Genomic DNA, 22,425 nt, shown 5'->3' with positions numbered 1-22,425 from the left:
TTAACAGATTAGATTTAAGTTAACCTATATAATTGAATAATAATAACTCGACACGATACAAACATGTCTAGAAAACAAAATTTGACACCCTTAATTTGCATTTTATATAATTATGGTCTTTATATTTGTCATGGTTGGCAAATCTGACGGGCAGAATGTGTACAAGTTTAGCTAATATTAGGGTTTATCTAGAGTAATAGGGTTCGGTCAAACTCGATCGATCCAATGAGATACATTTAAGAAATGGTCCAACTTCTCGTTAATTTGCTTAACTCGTATAACCTATATATATATATATATATATATAATCAAATTAGTTTTTTCCAAAAAAAAAATAACTAATGTTGAAATATGCACATTTTTCATTAATCTAGTTAGTAACCATCATTGACGTTAATGAAAAGGGTTTATCGTATTTTTTTTTTGGGATAAGATTTTTTTCATGAATCGTATACTTAGTTCAATTAAATCCGCTTATATTAACATGTTGAAACTCATTTTATTTTAACTTACCATATTATGAGAGTCATATCATATCATATAACTCTCAAGCCTCTAAAATATAGGTCTTGAGTTTGAACCCCCTCTTCCCCTCTTCCAATATATCAAAAAAGTAAAATAAAAAATTTATTTAAACGAGTCTTGCCAAAATTGAGAGGCTGGTTTAACCCATTTGTTCAATTGAATTGTATTGTACAATTGAACCACCACTATACGACATATATAGTTGTATGTCAATAACTTTACACGACACAAATCCAGGATATTGCATCTAAATTATGCACTCATTTTAATTCTAGAATGAATATTCGTATAACAATATTCTCATACTTATGAATTTCTTTACACTTCTTTTTCAATTCCTGCAAAGAGGTTTGACCAATGAAAATTAGCCTAAAGACAATGAGATTGTAATCACAATGATCCTTTTTTTCTCTAGACAATCCCATAATACATATGGCTTTAATAAAAAAATAAAAAATAAAAGGAAATGAGTTATAGAGGATGGACTTGGTCCTAGATAAAATTAATTTATAATCAAACTACTAGAAAATGATCCAAATTACCCAATAAAGGACTTCCCAATATGGACGATGTCCAAACAAGTAGTTCTCACAAGAATGAGAGTGGATGGTAAACGAAGTAATCTTGATAAGAGAACAAGAACCACTAGATAGAAAAGAGAGTTTGAACAACTTGTAATTAAGGACAAAGATCAAACTATATATATGCATATTCACTCATAAAAAGAACATATATTTTTGCATAAAACACATCCTGAATAAAGTAGAACGGCATGTATATGAATAGGAGAACCGAGTTGGGTGAGGTCAAATCTTAACTACTATCAAGTAAACTAGACATCATGCCAAGAATATCATGTGGTCTATGTAGGGCGGGTTGTGTGAATGCTCATAGCTCTCTTTTTTTCCCCTCCCAAACACATTTATAGATTAATTATATGAATGCAATACCGTCAAATATAATTCTTTTTTTTTTTTTTTGTAAAATATTGAAGATAAAAAAAAAGGACAAAGAATGAAAATAAAAATACATATAATCTTGAGAGTAAAATCTCAATTGGCGGGTGGGGGGGAAGGAAAGCAACTAGCCCCAATTGAACTTGTGGCTGGTGGGTAGGCCAATGTCTCTTCAGATGGAGATGAGAGAGAGAGAGAGAGAGAGAGAGAGAGAGAGAGAGAGAAGAGAGAGAAAGGAGGGGGGCAAACATCAGGTCAACGCCTTCTCCAGATATGACGTCATCTTCCACGTCAGACTCCAGCTCCTCTCTCTGGCATAAGTACTCCCACTCTTCGACTTCAGTCTCTTCACTTTCCCCCTTCCAACACTTCCCATATCCCCCACCCCCCGCCCCCCTCCCAAAAGACTCACGCGCCATGTACACTCCCCCCAACACCGTATTCTCACGCGCCGCCGATTTTTCCGGCCTTTCCACATCCCAGGAGCTCACACTCCCATTAGCTCTCCCTTCGGCGCCGTTTCTGCCACCCAACTTGCTCCTTCCCGACCACCTCTCCGCCTCCGAGCTCGACTGTGTCCCCGACGCTCTGCGAACGTTGAACTCGGAGGTGGGGAACAGTAGTAGCTGTAGCGGGTGCAGCAGCTACGGCTCTCCGAATTCCCTCGCGAGTCAGGGGCCGAGTTTCATCCAGAGAAGCGTGAGCAGCCACTCACTCCTAAAGAACGGGTTTCGGCAACTCGTTTCGCCGACCCGCGAGTTTTTGGACTCCGACGAGAGTCCTGTCCGGAGGGTATTCAGCACCGGGGATTTGCAGGTGAGTTTCTGTATACTAAATCACTCGAATGCCCACCTTGTTTTGAGGTAATGACCAACCTTTCGCTCAGTACTGAACTCTACCAAAGCTACTAGCCACATGCAAAACTCTGCTGGTCTAATTTTTCTGTTCTTTTTCCTTCTTACTATAAACCATCTCTCCATGTTTTTTCCCATTTTGTGGGTATTTTTATTTGATATTATTAGCTAATTGAGATTAAGCATGCACAGTTTGCTTTCCCTTTTATTATATTTCAATTAATGTGGTTGCAGAGAATTAAAATGGTGCAGCGCTGTCATCGATCAGAGAGCCCCTTGTCCAATGAAAATAGTATCATCATCGAGAGTATGAGCAAAGCGTCCAAATACAGCCCTGAGGAGAAAAAGGAGAGGATCGAGAGATACAGGAGCAAGAGGAACCAAAGAAATTTCAACAAAAAGATTAAGGTTTGTTTTTTTCTTAATATTAATAATAATTAAACAGTTGCTTGGCATATCATTGAATAATCTTCAAAAACGAGAAAGATCTATGTAAAGTGGGATGTTGAGATAGAGCAGTCGTACGTGTTTTTTCTGGTTTTACAAGTTTTTGTTTTTGTATTTTCTCAATGCCAAGTACTTGTCTATAGAGGAAGCATCAACTGCAAATCATATAAACTTGAAAATTGTCGCTGCTGCCGACTTTTTTAACTTTCAGTCGTGCTCTTATCCTGTAGGCTGTGATGCTACGTCTTGTCACGTCCAGCTTTTGAAACATGCTCCCAACTTTCTTTCTCATCACTAAGCCCCCAAAAAAACAATACTTTGTATATATATAGGATTAGTGGCTACTTCTGATCGAGATCGATATTTATATGTTCTCTGAGGAGAAGATGTTCATTTGACATAAGTTGGGAATATGTCTATTGAGAATACTTTGGGCAGATTAGACACAGTTAATTTTAGTACTGTTTCATACATGGTCTTCGGTATGTCACAAGATCGTGGTGGCCGGGCTCGGAACACTCATAGGCAGTCTTGATGATTGCTTTTAAGGTTAAGGAATCAATAAAAGAATGTAGTATATAGCATTATGATAAACGAATTGTTTAGCCTATTTGTATGAACAGAGCAATATTGCCAAATTTTTCCCTTGTGCTATGCATAGCTTTGTCCATGCAATAATTCTACTTAACATGGAACTCGAACATGGTATTTTTATTATTCAAATGATCAAACCTATAATGGCTGGTTTAAATCTACTAGCATTGCTATGTAACAGTGACCCAGTGAGGCCTTTTTATATGCAGTATGCTTGTAGGAAGACATTGGCGGACAGCCGGCCGCGCATCAGAGGTCGGTTTGCAAGGAACGATGAAATCGAGAAGAGTTCTCAAGTTCAATGGAGCCATATGGGCGGGGAAGAAGAGGAGGAAGACGACGAGGATTGGATCAACTTCATTTCAACATTCTCAGCAAATATGGGAACTTAATATATATATATATTTGCATATGTGGCTCCTTAAGTGATTAAGAGAGTTCTTATAAGTTGGACCTAATTATAGTGTCCTAGTGTGGCTATCTATGTTCTCTTGATTTAGTGCTTTCAAGTGTGCTAGCTTCAGGTCAAAAATTGATGTAAATATGGTAGTTTGATTAGATTATTGTTGTTTATGTTGTTATCATCGTCATCGTCGTCATCTAATGTGGATCTTCGGCTGCCCTGAAATATTTAGAAATCGGGCAGTTCTGAAACTTCTGAAAATTGTAGCCACTGATCATCTAAATGGAATCAAGTTTGTAAAGGTCCTTATGTGCAATTTGTATGTGATTCGTTTTAGTGCTTGAAGATGAAACTAACTGATAACTTAAAAAGGGGGTCAAGATAAAGACATTACCGTTGACAAAGTTACAGGAAAAAGCACAATGGCAATGATCATGGCTTCCAGTGGCGGCGCCAACAATTCATATCTCTCTTATATATTCTTACACATTAAATTTGGATTATTGCTCGAGAAGACTTTATCGAAGAGATGCATTGGTAATTATAAGTCATTACAATTTACGTGATATAAATGAGAAAATACAAAAAAATTTGGTATATTTATATATCTACCGTATTCCTGTAGAGTGTTTATATAACATAAATTGATTCGAAAGATAAATTTTAAAATTTGAATCCTACTAATTAAATTTTACAATTTAAGTGATATAAATGACTGTACATGTGTTCTAAGTATCAGTTTGAAAATATAATAACTCTTACATAAATTAAGAGTTTAGCCATTGGATCAGCATCGTAAATATCTCCTCTTTTTGAAGTTTTTCTAAAGCGTTTCTTTGGCTGTGCAAATCCTTAATCCACAAGTTACTAAATCTATGATCTCTCCTTTTCAAGGCTGATGATCGTTTTCATCGTTCAGGTTAGTGACTAGTATATTAATATACGTAGAAACTTATAATAATGTGAGATCGATATATTATAAATATTGGAGTTGGAATCGGAATCTAAATTCCCGTTTAATTAATGATAATGATTCCTAATTAAAACTGTGCGTTTCTAATAAATTCATTTAGGGTGGGCCAAATAAATGATAGGTGAAGGCAATAATTATAAAAAGTTCCTGAGAATTCAGTGATAGTGATGAATGAATTAGTGATTCTCGATGATGGTAAAGACTACAACAACCAATAAATATAAAATAACTACAGTAAATGTTGGTGGCACATTTAAGTATGATCATAGAAAATATATAGATGATCAATAATGATAAGACATATTAACAAAAAAATTGAGATATTAAGTAGCCAAATAGTAATATATATTAATATTACATCTCAACAACAAGAAAAAGGCATATAAAACTAGGTTTTTACACAATTTGAAAATAAAATTTATTCATATTCTACGAGTTGATTACGGTAGATTGACTCATAATTGACCTATTTATTAATCTTATTTAATTGATTCAATCCGTTTTGACCTAAATCTATTTTATTATACCCGCTTATTGCACCCGTATCCAGAGGGTACCTAATAATTTTTTCAATTTAAAAACTCTCATCCCACTTCTTTAAGCTCTTTTACCTAAAGCATTTATATGGGAACGCAAAATCATTAAACCCATACTCTCTCCCTTGCAAAGTTCGTTTCATCACTCAAGTTAATTAGTATCTGAATGAGTACGTAGAAACTTATAATAGAATTGAAATCTAGTTTTCGATCTTCAACTAATTTATAAAGACAGTAACTATTGAGACTAGGGTTAGGATCAGCATCAAATGATTTTACTAGCTGGCATCAATAAAAATAGGAAAGATTTATCCCCACAACGCATGGTAATTATGAATAAAATGATTCTCGACGATGGTAAAAGGCAGTGAGGCAAAATATATATAGATATAATATATACATATATATATATATAAAGTAGTAATAAACCTCATTTGGTTACACAGTTTAAATAAGATGAGATGACATATTTTATTAAAAGTTAATAAAATATTGTTATAATATAATTTTTTAATATTAGTTTTGTTTTGAAATTTGAAAAAATTAAATTGTTTATTATGTTTTGTGTGTGTAATGACCCGCTTTTACGTGTATTTTTACTGAATGGTTATTTTTAATTTAATTAATATATTGGTTTATTTATTTTAAATTATTTTATTTTAAATTGGTTTTAATTTATTTGATATGGTGTTTAATTTATTTTAGTCGTTTTACTGTTTTTAATATCGTTTTCGGCGGATCGGTTTTTAGTTTCCGAAATGAGGATTGGATCTCATTTCTTTTCTTTTCTCTTTTTTCCTTTTTCCTGTTTCCTTTTTTTCTTTTTCTTTTCTTCTTCTTCTTTTCCTCTCTTCTCTCCCGCGCACGCCTAGCTCCTTTTCCCCTTCCCGTCGCCTCCTGTTGACCAGCCCAGACCGCCGCCGTCCGGCCGCCGTGTAGTACACCACCCCCACCAAAATCTTCCCCTCCCACCAGTGATCATCCCCACCAATTTTCAGGACCATCCGACCAGCCGTTAGCCTCCACACACTGCTGGAAGTCACGGCACCAGCTCTATTTTCTCTCTCTATTGCCGGTTGCTTTCTCAGCCCAGAACCGCTGCTCGCCGGCGGCGTGGCCTACACCACCCACCCAATTTTCTTCCTCTTCCACCGGTGAACATCCCCACCAAGTTTTACCTCTATCCGAGCCACCGTTAGCCGCCACGAGCTCCTCCAAGCCACACGATTTTTAAGCTTTTCTGGCGCCGTCGCTCCACCTCCGGCCACCACCTCTTCATAGCTTCTTCCCCTACCTCTTGCCGACCTAACCCACCCATTTCCAGCCTCAATCCATTGCCGGAGTAGCTCCCACGAGCTCAACTCCGATTTGGCCTTTTTCCGTTTCCTCCGCCATTTCCACCACCACCCACGGCCAAAACTTGTTTCATTTAGCTTCATAAACATCTCAAGACCTTTCCCTATCAAGTTCGTGCCTTGGTTTGTCCTCGTTCGAAAGTGGGTAATTTATTACCCACGGCCACAGTATAAAATACACTGTTACGTTGCTTTTCCTCCACCGTATAGCGCTATAAGTATTTTGCAAACTCTACTTTTAGATTTAAATATATTTTTGCTCTTACAATAAATATTTGTTGTTGGCTAGTTGATTCTGGACTGAGTCCGAGGAGTTCGGAGGTCGGATGGATTGAGGACGGAGTTGCTTTATTTGTTAAGTTATAGTTGGTTGGTTGTTTTGTGCATTGAGATTGCATTTACATGGTGCATACACATGCATTTTCCTCCGCCGTTTGCAACGCCGCGAGCTTTCAAAAAATACCGTATAGCGCTGTAAGTATTTTCCAAACTCTACTTTTAGATTTAAATATATTTTTGCTCTTACAATAAATATTTGTTGTTGGTTGGTTGATTCCGGACTGACTCCGAGGAGTTCGGGGGTCGGATGGATTGATGACGGAGTTGCTTTATTCGTTGAGTTATGGTTGGTTGGTTGTTTTGTGTATTGAGATTGCATTTACATGGTGCATGCACGTGCATTTTATTTTAATTGAGAAAAATCCTATTTTATTGGCGTAAATGAATTTTCGGATGTGTGTGTTTCACGAGCCCAAGTCGGGATGAGTTATTATCTCGGTGGAGCTCATCTGGTCACTCGGGAATGGATAATACTGAGTGACATCCCCTGAGTTGTCACAGGGCGACGACCGGATCGCACGATACGGTAATGCTATCGTGTCGACTTCGTAGTCCCTAGAGTGGCCGGGACTAGAGGATGGCCTGGCCAGGGACGCGCTTGGCGCGAGTCTGGGCATCGCTTGTTTAAGTATCACACGCGTAGTCGTTACTTGCGGTGTGGCACAGAACCAGAGTGTGCGGATGATCCCTAGGGGAGATCATGGTGCATGCATAATTAGATTGGTTTTATGGTTTTCGGATACGGGCCATTTTCTGGGAAAATGGCGAGGATGTGTTGAGGCTTTGTGATCTATTTTCTGGAAAAATAGTGGTTTGGGCCATTATCTGGGATAATGGCGAGGCTTAGTTTTAAAGATATGTATTTGCGCTAGATGGGTTTTTGGCGTGCGTGGAAAAAAATATGGTTTTACGGGACATGTGCATTGGCTTTTCTTTCATGCATATTGTTTGAGTTTTATATGTTTTCATCTACTGGTGTTTGGATTTTACTTACCTGCGGCACCATTTTTGATTCCGTAGATTTTGATGCAGAGTTCGAGGAGGAGGAGGCTGAGCCCGAGGATGCGGCTCCGCTGGAGTTCTGAGTTGGAGTTATGCTTTATAGTTGGCTTTGAATCTATATTTGTGTTTTGTAATATTTTATTATATATGTTTTGAACAGTTTTGTATTAAACTAAGAAAAATTCTAGTACTTAGTTATATGACTTTGCTATCCGCTGCGTGTTTCTTCGTACACATTTATTGCTTATATACACATTTGGCACTCGTCGATAGGGTGGTGACTCGTGATGTCACCATCCGGACGTCTCGATTTTTCCGTATCTATGCGTGGGGATTTGAGGGCGTCACAGTGTGGTAATTTGAAAAAATTATACTGATTATATGATATAAAATAAGATAAGATAGTTTGATTTTGTAACCTAAATGCTGCTCGTGAAAATAAACATATATAGGCATGGAAAACTCTAAATGCAGTCGACTCGTGCAGACGTCTTGCAGTCGTCCAAGTGGTTTACAGTGAAACGATTCGTTTTATTAAATTTGGGATGCTTAAACCGAGCGGTAAAGAGAAGAAACAGGAAAAAAAATTGAAGGAGATCCCATTTGAAGGAAAACTATAAATCCCCTGCTATGGAAATCTTATCTGAAGGAAAAAAAAAAAAAAAATGAAACTTGAAGAATACTACATTTACAGTTTTCTAAAAATCAAAGAAATCTACTACCATGAAAATCCTATCTGAAGGAAATAAAATATAGGAAAAAATCCACTACCATGGAAATCCCGTTTGACAAAATCTACATAAAAAAAAAAAGGAGAAAACTTAATAAAATGGGAAAACCCACAAAGCATGACCTCTGTTTTTATACCACCAAAACTAAACATTCCTAAAACTGTGTCTTCCTGTCTTAGTAGAGAGACACCGTGGTCCTACCAAGCACAGCTTCTTCAAACCCACCAGACTTGAATACTCTCTCTCTCCCCCCACATCAAACGACCAAACCGGTGCACGTGAAACCTTTCAAGCACGGCAACGCTGTGAAGACTCTCTCTTCCCCTACGTTCTCTCTCTTTCCACCTTATTTTTCTTATTTTTCTACCATCATACTTGCCGCTGTCGATCTTGACCTGGCCACCCAGATCCGCCGTTGCAATTTGCTATCTTGGTGAGTAAAACCCTTGTAGCACGACTTCATACTCCAGGGTCTTCTTTCTCTACTCCAAGATTAGTTTTTTTTATTTTATATATTGTTTTTAATTTGACTTGACAACCTGCCACGTCAGCCGACCGCATCCCGATTTCAACAAACAACAGTACGTAGAAGAACCGTATAGGCATATATGACAAAATTAGGTTGATACATGACATGAATCAAGATGTATGACACTTCCAAAAACTTAGTCAAAGGTTGTTGGTGTCCTGTAAGAGGTCTCGTAGTTCTTAAAAAATGGCCTACCCTGCAATCAGGCTTTGCTGTTTTTAAGAGTTTCAGAATAGAAGTGCTAAATATGAAAGTTTTTTTCTGGGTGTCGAACACGTGAGCAAGTAGACAGGAAATTCATGGGAACCAAGTGTGTGTGTGTGTATATAGTTGCTGCTTTATGTTGAAGAGGACAAGGCATGAGGTAGGGAATCTAAAATCTTAGGGGAATTGGGCCCAGCATTGGGGCACCGTCCATGCGTGAAGTTGACTATAAATCCCTAGAGGTGGGGAAGATGGCCATGTTAGTTCTTCCCTGTCTGCGGTGTGTTACCCACTGAGTTTGAGATAGCTCGCTAGGGAAAGGCTATAAAGCCTACATATAAATCTCAGCATGCTTCAAGCTGCTCTGATTACAATTAAGGGACCTTTTCTTCTTCTTCTTTTAATTTACTATTCTCTGATCACTTTAGTTTAGTTTTCCATATAAAAAAAAAAAATGCTACAGATATTTAATGGGGTCTCATGATGAGTTTTTTTTGTCTTTCTGATGAATAGTCTGCATAACTGGAATTTGGAGCTACCATACAAAATCTTCTACCGAGCCTAAAAAGAAAAAGGAGCCTCAGATTACCAGTGCAGGCAGCCGGCAGGAGCAATATGGCTTCAAGTCTTCAGGAGCGTCTAACTGCATGGTTGCCATGATTACAGGGTTTGCGAGACAAGTGATGGGACCTGATTTAGATTACAGAGAGCTTTTTACCAAATTTTTGAATTTAGAGAGATATATATAAAGTGTACCTCGTAATATTTATAATTATCTGGATGAATTTTTCATAAAACACTAAATATATGATTAATAAATATTATAAAATTCACTTTATGTATCTATCTTTCTCCTCCACTTTAAGTCCGACCTACTTAGATCTCAATCCAAGCTTTTATTTTGTATTCGATGCTGTCAAAATGATCAAAGATTCAAAATTCAAATATTTTCGGTTGGCTTTTCACTTACGTGCACATGCAGGGCTTGAGAATATCGAAGACTTAAAGACATGCATGCTAATTAAACTGATTAGGGCAAGGATAGACTTGAAATCACCACCAACACCAACACATGCATGCACGAGAACCTGATTAATTAATAGAGTTTGATATTGATTGTTTCGGACTTTTAGCTCCAAAAATTTCCTGTCATATTTCCTAGAAAACTAACCTTCACGGTTTTCAATAAATAGGCAAAGCAAAGCCAATTCAATGTTCCAAATTATTAGGTAGAATTGCATCCATCCAACTCAATTTAAACAAGTAGGGACCCGCCCGGAACATCCCAAATTGGAGTAAGGCATGCTTAATGATGACGCAGGTAGTTGATCAAGCAAAAGAGACAAGCCAAGCCGCATGTTACCCTCAGAAAAATACCATTAACACAAAAGTATTCACTTTTTAAGAAGAACAAAAGTTAAAAATTAGCACATGTGAAGCAGTATCTTCCTGGGCTATTGATTGCATACTTCTTATAAAAATTGGGAACAAAAGTGAATCCTAGATGCCTCTACAGCATCTCCCTTTACACTGATTTTTAGCCTCTGATAAAAAGGAGGAAACAAAAGAAAGCTTGTGAGGTGTATTCTTATTAAAAATAATTAAGTAAAAGACATTTTATACTTGAAATAAAGCTAATTGCACTATGATTTGTTTTATCAGATCTTTCTCGATATCACCAAATAATTAATTTAACAGTCTTGCCTAAGACCAATATATATATAGCTCTCTATTCTGAGTCTCTGACAAAGATGTATGGCAGTATGATATACCTTGAATTCTAAAAATTGACCAGTCATGTGCTTTTTAAGTTCAGGAACTGGGATTCCCAAATCAGCAACACTATTTAGAGAAATACTTCGCATCAGCCACTATTTAGCTTCAGCCGAAGCACACCTTGCGTGGTAAAGGTGAATTTCCCCTTTTCTCCCTGTTACGCATTCCGGTTCCCTCTCTCTGATTTTCACTTCATTTGAAATTCCCCCAATCCTCTCCCCCACCCCCACCCTCGCCTTCGCCCATCTTCTAAGCCACCCCCGCATCGCCCATTCTCTCCCTCATCCCCTGCCCTATTTTTCCCGTCGCCATTGAACCTCCCTCTACCCATCACCCCTGTTACCTAGATCTGAAGCTCTGCCCCCTCTGCCCATCCTCCAATTGCGCTGTTTGAAAATGCTTGTTTCTGCTGAAGAGATTTGTGGCCCTAAGGTTTTTATTCATCTTCATCTTCATGAAATTGCTTTAAGCTGACCAGCTTTGCTTCACTCTATGCTAATCCCTTGTGCATGCCTGAAAATGCAGCTCTAAATTCAAACACTCAATGCCTTGATCCATGCGGTGTCCTTTCGCTGCTTGTTATTCTTTGTTCTTTGACCTCTACCTCTCACTGGTTTTTCCTTTCCTTGCATTTCTGTCTCTTAACAATGATTTGATTCGATTCAAAAATGTTTTTTATCTATTTAAAGCTGGGTTTGGCTGTTGTGAAAATGTTTTTTATTTATTTACAGCTGGGTTTGCTTGTTATCCTGCATGATTATTCAGAATAATAAAAAATATGTTTATTACCTCTACAGGATTTTCCAATTGATCCGACCGGTGAACTTGAGACTTGAGAGCCTTCTGAAGACATTATTGACATCTGTAAATGGGTTGGTATTGCTGTGGTTGTCATTCAGATATGGTATTATTCTCATTATAAGGATGAAATTAATCAACATGTCTTTAATTGCTTGAAACAGATTGAAAAGTCCCAGATGAACTAGGAAGTTGTTAACTTATCAACATAATTTGATGGCCATAAGGAGAATCTTGTATAGTTTTTATTTTTTATTTTTTTAATAAGTATCTTGTATAGTTTGATGGTATACGTATCAGAATGCTGGAGTTCTTCCTCAACATGTTTATGTTTTGTGAAACTTTCCATTGAACTATGAAATTATTACTTGTCAATAAAATTTGATGGTCCAATGGACGTAGAGCCCTCGTATAAAATTTAAGGAGTTCCATGGCCATCATTTTACTCTTCATGTAGATATTTTAATGGATCAAATTTATAGTTGAAGTTTCAAATGAATTCGCACTTCATACATTAATTTAGAGGAATGAGAGAGTTTTCTATTTCTTAAAGAGCATGAGAATCATAGGGTGTGTTTGGTTAAGAGAAATATTGAGATGCTTGGCCATTTTTTAGAATGTTTTTATCTGTATTAGTATTGTACCCACCAGCCCTATAGATATGGCAGTTGCTCTGGAATGCATTGTTGGGGAGCACCACCTTTTTCTTTCCATCATCATTGTTCTCTAAAGCAATCCATTAATCCAACAAAACATTGAGCACTTGATTTTCAAGACAGAGAAAAAAAAATGCAATAAAATGTCTGTGTAATAGGTGAAAATGCAGAGGATGTTGGGGAAGATCATAGCACATTTTTTCTTACATTTAATGGGGATTTGAACTACTTCAAAAACTCTTTTATTTCTAGCTTTGTACGTTTCTTATAGAATAGTCAACATGTATCTTTCTTTTCTTTTTCTTTTTTCATCTTTCCCTTTTATCCCACTTTGTCTGTGCAGGATCTTATCATTTACCTCTTGGGAATGTAAGTAATCTGTCGTTCACATTTGGTTGACTAATGTCATCAAACTTTCTGGTTCATTGAAAATAAATAAATAAACAAAGAACTGAGAAATCTCAATTTGATGACTTTATATATGCAGGAGTACGAATATATTTAATCAAAGAGAATCGCTTACTTATTCGTCTGACTCTCAGCCTCATCAATTTACAATACTAGTATGCAGTATCCCATTCCCATCTGGAGGCACCTGCAGTGAAACTGTCGAGTTATTCAAATTAATGTATTTCCTTCCATTCATTTATGTAGAGTTATTTAGACTAATGTCTTTGTGAAGTAAGAAGTCTGTTATGTGCTCCTACCATTGTATTTTGGAATTTAATGAAATGAGGTGCTGCTTGGAACAGTACATCTCCTTTTTATCATTATATGCAGCTTCTTTTGTTTTCAGTTGTGGAAATGTACTTGGTATTACTTATGTAGATTGTAGACTCGGAATTTTGTGTGCAAACACTTGTGCTGTGGAGATGCTGTAGTGGGGTTGTGTTGTGTTGCAAACACTTGTGGGATTTTGTGTGCAAACAATGGTTTATGCACAGCTCTAAAACTTGTGTTTCTACAAGAATGTTGATTTAACTCAATTCAATTCAAGTCTTAATTCAATAAGTAAATTGCAATCTCAAGACCAACATTTCGTATACAGGTTAATCTCCAAATCATACTAACAGCATAATTTCACAAACCAACATTTTCATATACAGGTTTATGGATACTCCCTTTTGTACATCATAACTAGAACATCATAACTACATCACAACCCAATACAAATACAATAATATTTTCTTTTCCTTGTGAACATCTCTCTCTCTCTCTCTCTCTCTCTCTCTCTCTCTCTCTCTCTCTCACACGCACAGAGTTTATCTTCCTTTTCCGAACTTTATACTCGTGCAGCAATACATGTCATCCCACGTCTTTCGAATTGCGTTCTCTCTTCTACAAATAATTTCCTCTATCAAATGAAGTGTATCCGCCCATATGAAAAATTCACATCTCGCTCCTCCCTGCATATAGTACGAATATTTAATTAAAACAGTGATCCATATATAAAGTGAATGATGAATTCTCTAATTTAACTAGGTCCTAATAACAACCACAGCAATACCAACGCATTTACAAATGTTGCTATTATCTTCAATGAAAGATAGAAGGCTCTCAAGTTCACCGGTTGGATCAATTGGAAGATCTTGTAGAGGTAGTAAACATATTTTTTATTATTTAGAATAATCATGCAGGATGAAGCCAATGCACCCATCTATTACTGAAAGGCATATATCATTATCATATTTTATAATTACCTTTTCCCAATTACGATCAATTGCAATGAATGCCACCAAAGTCGCCTCTTTTAGTATGAGTATTTTTATGAGGAAAGTATACTAAGATTTTCTCGAGTTAAAGAAAAAGTCGAAAGAAATAGAATTAGAAGCAAAAACCAAAAAAGTTATAGAGTTTAAATGCATTCCATGGGACCAACACAAGTTCAAAACTTAGAAAGAGTTAAGTTCAGAACATGGAGACAAGGAGATTGATTCCTTAATCAACATATGCTGGAAAACATAATAAAGATAGAACTTCATATGTGATTCTGCAAACGATACAAAAAATAGGCAGCAACCGTGAATTACTTCGGCAAAAATGCAACCTATGAGAGTAATGCAACACAAGATAATGCCCACTCCCATGAAAGAGTAGATGAACCTACAATCGAAAAGAAGCACCAAATTAATAGTCTTGGGAGTTCCAAACTCTCAATGCAAGAGAAGCATGGGTACACCATCGATCTCAAGTAGATTGCAAGCTCTGATTCCAATTGAAAGAAAAAGAAAGAGAGAAAAACAAGAGGGAGGGAGGGAGGGAGAGAAAAGGGGAAGGGGGGGGGGGGGGGGGGGGGGGACACCATTGAATCACAAACTCGTAGTCGATACTAATTGGGTTGCATTTGCAATAATTCAAGTCCACTCATTATATGCAAATTTCTAATCATTAGATTGCACTTTTAGTACCTCAAATAATAAATAATCGTAGATCATCATAGAGAAGAAATGACAAAGTCGACGGAAGGAATTACTTGTGGAAAAGCTTCAGTGCGAAATCGAAGTGTGTGCACGTCGATGGTGAGAATCTGAGTGTGTTGGTGAAACCATAACAGAGAAGAAGAATGAGGGCTTACTGGCGTCGAAATAGCAGAGAAGTGAAAATGTACGGTGTAACTCTAGAATCACAGAGAAAAAATGAGGTATCCAAAGAAAAATTTGAAGAACATTAATGGGTTTGTCGATACATTACCTATTTCACCGCAGATTATTGGTTTTTTTTTTTTTTTTAAATCATGGCGTGGAGTCCAGTCGTCGCAGATCTGGGAACAAAGGATCGGGGGGTGATTCGAAATGAGGGAAATCATGGGGATGAGCCAATGAGGATGAAGGGAGGGGGGAGATGAAGCATGGTGCGTTCGATTTCTGGAGATGAAGCACGGGTCTGAGGGCCCTGGGAGGTAACGAGCGAGGGCTTTCAAAATCTTTGAGGTGCAAACTTCATGAGGATGAAGGGAGTGAATGAACGAGAAACAATGGAAATGCTATATAACAAATCTCCAACAACTCAAGTATATAAACATACAAAGGCATATTGAAGCCCAGAAAAATCAAATCAAATAAAAAAAAAAACCATTGACGATAAGGGGGAGGGGGGAGAATCTCACATCTACAAAGGCATTAATTTGAAATCAACCCAAGCATACAAAAATAAGTATTACAGAGAGTGAATGAACGAGAAAATGCAACAAAAACAGATGGTGGGAGAGAGAGAGAGAGGGAGAGAGAGAGCGAGAGTTATTACAGAGGGAAGGAGGAGCTGCGAAGAGGGAGGAGCGACTCTGGGCAGAGGAAGTCGCGGCGCTGGGCAGAGGGAGGAGCGACGAGGCACGGTGCTGGGCAGAGGAAGGGGCTACGGCAACGCGGGGTGCTGGGCAGAGAAGTGGCTACGCGGGCTTCAAATCAGTGGAAATTTGAAATCATAAAGGTAGGTCTTCAAAACGTGCGAAAAGAGAAAAAAGGAATATCCACGTAAAGTGTGCAACGGCTGTTGCGCTACAGGGGCTGATCTGTAGCAACTCTCTTTTAAGGGTCATGATGATAATGCCCAGCTCTGTAGCAGCAGCAGTGCAGCACACACCTTTGGACTCGTTAACCACCACGAAATATAAAGGGTTATAGTGCTGCTTTTGATTTTGAGAGAGAGAGAGAGAGAGAGAGAATTTCTTGCAAGAAGATGAATTTTGCGGTGAAATTTTGGATACCAATAAAAAAGAATTGCTCAGGCAAAATTTTACCACCATTTAACATGAACGGCAGCAAATGATACTACCAGGAAAATGGGGTATTAAACAATACTCAACTAGCCTAAATATAAGCCCACCAAAATAAATAATTAGGGCAAAAGATAATTGCAAAGTTATCGCAACTTAACCCTCTTTTTCATCTTCTTGGTTTCCTCTTGAAAGCTGTAGTAATCAACAAACGATTCAAAGGAAATAACATTGCTCCATGAGAAGTCCTCGACCTTGGTCTTGATCTGCCTGCATTCAGCAATGACCATTAGTGATTTAGTATATAATTTAACTGCCAACAAATATTTGGTTATTTTCATAAAGGATCTAGAAATTGATTCAACTGAACCTTCTTAAACTGTTTCTTTTTAACAACCAAAAAGTATTTATGCCAATGTAACAGATGCTTAAAAGAACTTGGACGCATAATGGATCTTTAATACAATACAAGAAAATAAAAAATAAAAACTGTACGTACACAGTACAAGAAAAATTGATTAAAAGACCCAACTGAACACAAAAGACCAACAAAGTACAATCGCAATCTCAGGCGAAAAAATTGTAGCTGAGTTAATAGATCAATAATTCTCAATAGAGAATTGCTACTCTTCCAAATGGAGGATCCCAACAGTGGTCCTGATAGGTGTTCTTTTTTTTACGTAATGATTAAATAAGTGTTTTTTAATGATATTGTGAATTTTATAAAAAAAATATTTTTTTGATGAATATGAACAAAAAGTGTTAGAAAAATATATGAACAAAAAGAAAAAAAAAGCACTGACGGGATCTCCCATGTGTGGCTGTAGAGCCACTCTTCTCAATAGATTAGATCTACATTTAACTTCTGCTCTCTCTCTCTGTGTCTGAGTGTGAGCGGATCTGCTTGTGACTTAGAAAGCTTAACCTAGCTTCAAAGTTGGTAGAATAATAAGCTATATCATACAAATCATAATGCAGGCCAAAATCAATCTAAGAACAGCTACCTAGGATCATGAAAGTCTTCGATAGAATTCATATCATAATTTGTCATGCCAAAATTCACAGCTGTTGCAATAGACCAATTTTAAAAATAAGAGAGATTAAAACGACAATGGAGTAGGAGAGTCACACAAATTCATTGAAGCTCACACCTATGCTAGTAGTTTAGTAGATATCCAGAAACCAAACGCAATTGTGACTAAACAACCTACATCCAAGCTTTGAAATCGTAATAATAATTAAAATTAAAAAGAGTAAAAATATAAATCAAAACAGTCAAACTTAAGAGTAGCAACGTCTGGACATGTTTGGCACTCAAGAATTCTCACATTGCAAAATTAAGTGTTTAAATGGTTGGTATGCAACCAGTGCCCGATAACTTGAAAGTGATACCTGATATGGATTGAACCAAGGTTTGATTAGCTTCAGTATCAGATTCTCCATGCCCTTTCTCTTCCATTGTCACCTCTGTTGACTCATGCTTTGCAATAGAAGAATCACCTATAATTGTCATCTCCGGATAAGAATCTGAAATTGGAAGGCAATCAGTGAGTGCACCCGCACCATTCATGGGTTCTCTAAATTGTTCTGTCTCCAGAAAAGACCCAGATAAAGATCCATCATTTGTGTCCAAAGGTGTTATTTCTTTATTTTTCATGTCCACCTCCATTCTCTCTCCATCCATTACAAAATCCAAGACTCCATCAGAGTTTTTTGGACTCTGAGACTCTTCATTTTTAGAAGCAGGAAGAACAATATCCTCAAACACTGTCGCAAGCTCTACTTTAGCATCTGCATCACAAGGAGCAGCTAACTCCAAGTCCCTACTCAATGCATGAAATATTACATTTTCATTTGGTGGAACAATATGCGATTCACAGCTAGAGAGAGATTTTTGTAGTTGAAAATCATATTTTTCTGCTGCATTCAAAGAAAGATTCACATCTGAACCATTTAGATTCTCTTTTTCTTCTTTGGAGGCGGTTGTAGGAATTCTGATTTCCTCAGAGTTAGAGAGACCCGTTGAAGTATCATTGGGTGAAAATAAATTTTGAGAATCTTCACAGACAGAGGTTTGACGTATTAATGGAGAATCATATGATGAAGTTGGATCTGGTTCTGTTAAAAGATCAAGTCTATCAAGCTGTTCAATCTGTCCACTGGCTGCACCAGCTACCTCAACTACTGCAGCAGCAGGCAAAAAGTTCTTTCCATTATCTGGTGGTTGGGGCAAACCCTCAGTTTGAGATGTCAAAGCATTGACTTGAAAACCATGAGATGTCATGCCGTTAACAACAGAAGCAAAATCAATGGCTTTCACAGTTTTTGATATTTTATTGGAGGCAGGAAAAGACTTTGCCATGTTCTCTAATAGCAAATCACCTTCACCACTAGAGATGGGATCCCATTTAAACCAATCACCAGACAAAGGTTTGTTGCAGTCTAATTGTCCATCTGATGATAGTACTTCAACTCTGATTGCGTCCTTGTAAAAATGTTTTTTCCTTAAAGCATTAGCTATGAGAGTCCTGCAAAACATTGGGGAAAAGTTTTCAGACATACATCAACATCAATTACGTGCCTCTGACTGATTACGGTTTTGAAAATTTCTCATACCTACAATTTTTGGAAATTGCTGCTTTAGCTCGTTCCATAGAGAGCCCAAGCAATGACGATAAGTTTGCAACATCATATGGCCCTCTTAGTTCATTCACAGAGGGGGCAGCACTTGAGAAAATGAGATTTTTTCCTCGAGTCCAGTCCACCAGTAACTGAAAAATCATGAAGAGTATGCCCATATAATTAATTCATATATTATTAATTTGAGATTTAGGTTCGGATCTAGATCATTGAAATGCAAATTGCAAGACTTGTCACCAATGAAATTACAAAGATTTAACATGATTGTTTTCATAACATTGATTTAAGGATTCCGAAACTATTGCCTGTTTTTTTACTGAATTCAAAAGTCTATTTCAACATACAACATGTATCTGCACTACATCTATCAGGAAATGTGAAGCCTATTCATTTATTTCAACCTATCCACAGCCATGTGCTTAGTTGATATATGAGGGCAAAATTTGGCATTCCTATTCTAGCCACCAGTTCTAGTTTCTTCAAGCCTACAGCCATACACCAGTCTTAAGATCTTTTTACCAGAACAAGGTGGTCTATTTTTTAAGAAACCAAAGTACCAAAAACAACACCCATCGTATAACAGACCATGCCTAGCTGTAGATTCATCTGGATGGGTTAATTCTTAAAATTTTCTTCAGAGCTTTTTCTTTTTATGATTGAGAAATATTTTCTTCAGAGCTTTTCTCTACTACATCCTCATATAAATAAACAAAAATTTATAAAGCAAAACCAATCAACCAAGAATAACACATACCAGTGCACCTCATCAGAAGAATGCCAAGACCAATTTAATAACCAAGGCTTTCAGCCTTATTTATTTTTCTTGAGACACGTTATCTTTCTTTAAGATACTCTTTTTTTATGTACACAAAAACTATTAGAAAGCGTAATAGGTGCAAGTGCAACTCAACGACACAGGGAGCATACAAGTGAGAAACCTTTCTAGATCTTACATCCTTTTTACTTTTATTTTTTATTTTTTGCCTTTCACTTGTATAGATCCTCGTGTAATTTTTTTTTTTAATAAGAATAGATCTTCATGTAAATTGAGTAGCAAAAAATATCATAAAAAGTTTGAAAATAAAAATGAACAACCATTCCAAGTGTAAGCCTTTCGTGTAAATTAGGAATGATATTTTCCTCAATAAAGACATTAGAGAAGAAAAAATTGGAAATAAAAGGTATGTATTAGACATTTATAATAACTAGAGGAGTTGAGAAGCAAAAAAGAATTAGGATGTCTAACACGAACCCAATAGAGTGTGTGACTGCCAATTCTCTCAAAGGCAATTAAATTTCGTTATGAAGAACATATGAGGAGGTCCTTTGTTAAAATGCTAAGTATTGTCGTTAGTATAGTGATATATACAAACGCGCTACAAATTATTCGTAGAGAAAATTTTCAATTCCCACCTTAGCATTGGATATCATTTGCCTCCTTGTTTGGACATCCGCAATAAGATTGGAATACGTGATCTCAAAATAAACTCCACGCTGCACATGGAAAAGCCAGATGTCAATCTACATTCCAACGTTCCTCCTGAAAAATTTCTATAAAGATCAGAAATCCAACCAAGGAGGAAGAAAGAAACGGAATTCGTTGAAGAACAAACCTCAATGGCTGCTTTAACCATAGGCAGCTTCAATCGGAAAGGAATCTTCTCTGAGAAATCAATTGCTATTATATCTACCTGCGCCATTCATAAATGGCATATACATAAATCCAACCATTATTCAATCGGCTGTAAAATAAAAAAATTCGCCGACAATGCTCTATTTTCTATTTAAATTCCTCAACTTTCTAGCAAGCAAATAAAACATACACGAGATATTCCCGACAATAATACAATGACTGCACTTCTACATCAGAGGATGTTCTCCTTTCAAAGAACACAATATAAATAAAAGGTACGAAAGCTTAGATTTTGTTAACAAGTTAAATTTCTTTCAAATTCTTTCTTAGTTCTCGATTTTCTAAGCAACCAAATCTGAAAATCCACAAAAAGTTCAAACGCACGAACCTCGGATTTCTCACAGGCCTGGTCGAAGACGACCTGGTTCAAGGGCCTCACAGCGACCAAGTCGTAAGTCTTTAAGATAGGGTTACCAGAGTTGAGGGCCTGGGCCTGAAGGAGGCTTTCTACACACACAGTGAGGCGCGTATATTGGCGAAAGGGGGACGCGCGTGGGACGCCGAGGAGATCGCGGTGGAGATTGACGGAGGAGGCGAGGGAGGGTACGAGCTTGAGAAGAGAGGAAAGAGTGAGGAGAGAGACGGCGCAACGGTCGTGATCGGACATAACGCCCTTGATCGTATTGTTGTAGGCGATGCCGGTGTAGCCTAGCTCCATGGCCTTTATCACGAGCTTCGTGCGCGCCGCTTTGAACGGCATCCTATCGGTCGACGGGGAGGATTCGAGGTACGGAACATTCAGGTCGAAGAAACCCATGGCTTTCAGAGGGGGATAAAAAAGGGTTTAGAGTTTAGACTCTTCCGAGTGTAGAGGCAGGGAGGGCAACTCTCTCGGCTGAACATAATTCCCCTTTGATTTTCTCCCCCAATTCTAATAGCCAGTGGAGACGTCGTGCATCTATTTTTATGGATATAAATTTCCTTCCCTAAAAATTCCTTGGCCTTAGCGAGAAATAATACATAAAATATATCTCATTATTGTAAATTATTGAAAAGAAAGAGAGCCTATGAGACAAAGTGAGAGAATTAGAAAGAGGTTTTTGTTATTCCATTATATGAACTTAGAAATATATCTATATATAGAGATATAAATGTCTTAATTAACGATTAAGGTCTGGCCAGTTATGATTATTAAATGTGATCATACAATACAAATTGGTTTAAAATACTCCTTCTTTAGATGATCATGTTTAAAGAATATATCTTGTTAAAATCTTGCCAAAAAAAAATAATGTGGAAAAAAAATAATAGCAAAAGAAAAAGAGTTCAATATTCATGTGTACCGCTAAGTGCTTTGGGATTGCTATATTAAAACCTTGCAAATGAAAACTCAGTGAGATAAAACCTTAGCAAAGAAAAAAGAGTATAATCAGCACAAGTTTTTAAGACATTACTCTTCCTGAAAAATACATGATAATAGGTCTTCAAGTCTCTGTATTTCAATGTTCTGCATAATTTTCTTAAATGTTACAGTTGGTAATGCTTTAGCGAATAAATTTGCCAAATTATTACTTGACCATATCTGTTTGATATCAATTTCACATTTCTCCTATGAATTGCAATGATCTTCTTGTGTGGATCTGAAAGATAACCTGCATCCGTATATCCAACTAATTGTGGACTTGATCCATATTGATAAAATAATCACATATTTAGGATTTCAATTGAACTAGAGATAAGGTACTTCAGGACCAAGAATTTC

General features: G+C 37.1%; 3 protein-coding genes and 1 long non-coding RNA gene across 6 annotated transcripts; 2 read left to right on the top strand and 2 right to left on the bottom strand.

The window, feature by feature from the left end:
* Positions 1-1,680: 1,680 nt before the first annotated feature.
* LOC122291386 (zinc finger protein CONSTANS-LIKE 13) lies at positions 1,681-4,080 on the top strand. The gene is made up of 3 exons (XM_043099079.1): positions 1,681-2,297; positions 2,570-2,743; positions 3,586-4,080. Exons 1-3 carry the CDS (start codon positions 1,755-1,757, stop codon positions 3,766-3,768), a joined length of 900 nt encoding a protein of 299 aa, XP_042955013.1. The 5' UTR covers positions 1,681-1,754; the 3' UTR covers positions 3,769-4,080.
* A 7,066-nt stretch (positions 4,081-11,146) lies between these two features.
* Positions 11,147-13,448, top strand: LOC122291692. 3 transcript variants are annotated; one of them, XR_006236738.1, is made up of 3 exons: positions 11,404-11,656; positions 11,750-13,047; positions 13,166-13,448. It is a non-coding gene; the product is annotated as an uncharacterized LOC122291692 (long non-coding RNA). The 3 variants fall into 3 exon arrangements; XR_006236737.1 differs by having other exon boundaries at positions 11,417-11,656; positions 11,750-11,837; positions 12,022-13,448; XR_006236736.1 differs by having other exon boundaries at positions 11,147-11,656; positions 11,750-13,448.
* A 246-nt stretch (positions 13,449-13,694) lies between these two features.
* On the bottom strand, positions 13,695-21,627 carry LOC122291691 (protein GAMETOPHYTE DEFECTIVE 1). The gene is made up of 7 exons (XM_043099571.1): positions 21,052-21,627; positions 20,644-20,721; positions 20,444-20,524; positions 19,007-19,161; positions 17,783-18,918; positions 16,552-16,660; positions 13,695-14,084 (listed from the first exon to the last, which is right to left on the bottom strand). The coding sequence occupies exons 1-6, from the start codon at positions 21,478-21,480 to the stop codon at positions 16,560-16,562; spliced, it is 1,980 nt and encodes a 659-aa protein (XP_042955505.1). The 5' UTR covers positions 21,481-21,627; the 3' UTR covers positions 13,695-14,084; positions 16,552-16,559.
* On the bottom strand, positions 14,091-16,213 carry LOC122290949 (tetraspanin-18-like). The gene is made up of 5 exons (XM_043098611.1): positions 16,177-16,213; positions 15,922-16,072; positions 14,682-14,781; positions 14,381-14,459; positions 14,091-14,269 (listed from the first exon to the last, which is right to left on the bottom strand). The coding sequence occupies exons 1-5, from the start codon at positions 16,211-16,213 to the stop codon at positions 14,157-14,159; spliced, it is 480 nt and encodes a 159-aa protein (XP_042954545.1). The 3' UTR covers positions 14,091-14,156.
* Positions 21,628-22,425: the final 798 nt, after the last annotated feature.

This window comes from Carya illinoinensis, chromosome 13 (assembly GCF_018687715.1).
Source record: "Carya illinoinensis cultivar Pawnee chromosome 13, C.illinoinensisPawnee_v1, whole genome shotgun sequence".
Lineage (NCBI taxonomy): Eukaryota > Viridiplantae > Streptophyta > Magnoliopsida > Fagales > Juglandaceae > Carya > Carya illinoinensis.
Note: the sequence above shows the minus strand (reverse complement) of the source record. Positions and strands in the feature narration are given on the sequence as shown.

Excerpts from the sequence above, each read along its gene's own strand:
- LOC122291386 (XM_043099079.1), top strand. The coding sequence starts at position 1,755 with ATGACGTCATCTTCCACGTCAGACTCCAGCTCCTCTCTCTGGCATAAG. Across the intron at positions 2,298-2,569 it reads TCAGCACCGGGGATTTGCAG|AGAATTAAAATGGTGCAGCG; the intron begins GTGAGTTTCTGT and ends ATGTGGTTGCAG. Across the intron at positions 2,744-3,585 it reads ATTTCAACAAAAAGATTAAG|TATGCTTGTAGGAAGACATT; the intron begins GTTTGTTTTTTT and ends TTTTATATGCAG.
- LOC122290949 (XM_043098611.1), bottom strand. The coding sequence starts at position 16,213 with ATGACCCTTAAAAGAGAGTTGCTACAGATCAGCCCCT. Across the intron at positions 14,460-14,681 it reads ACGGTTGCTGCCTATTTTTT|TATACTTTCCTCATAAAAAT; the intron begins GTATCGTTTGCA and ends AGAAAATCTTAG. Across the intron at positions 14,270-14,380 it reads AATTGATCGTAATTGGGAAA|AAGATCTTCCAATTGATCCA; the intron begins AGGTAATTATAA and ends TACTACCTCTAC.
- LOC122291691 (XM_043099571.1), bottom strand. The coding sequence starts at position 21,480 with ATGGGTTTCTTCGACCTGAATGTTCCGTACCTCGAATCCTCCCCGTCG. Across the intron at positions 20,722-21,051 it reads AGGCCTGTGAGAAATCCGAG|GTAGATATAATAGCAATTGA; the intron begins GTTCGTGCGTTT and ends TGAATGGCGCAG. Across the intron at positions 19,162-20,443 it reads AAATGATATCCAATGCTAAG|TTACTGGTGGACTGGACTCG; the intron begins GTGGGAATTGAA and ends ATGATTTTTCAG.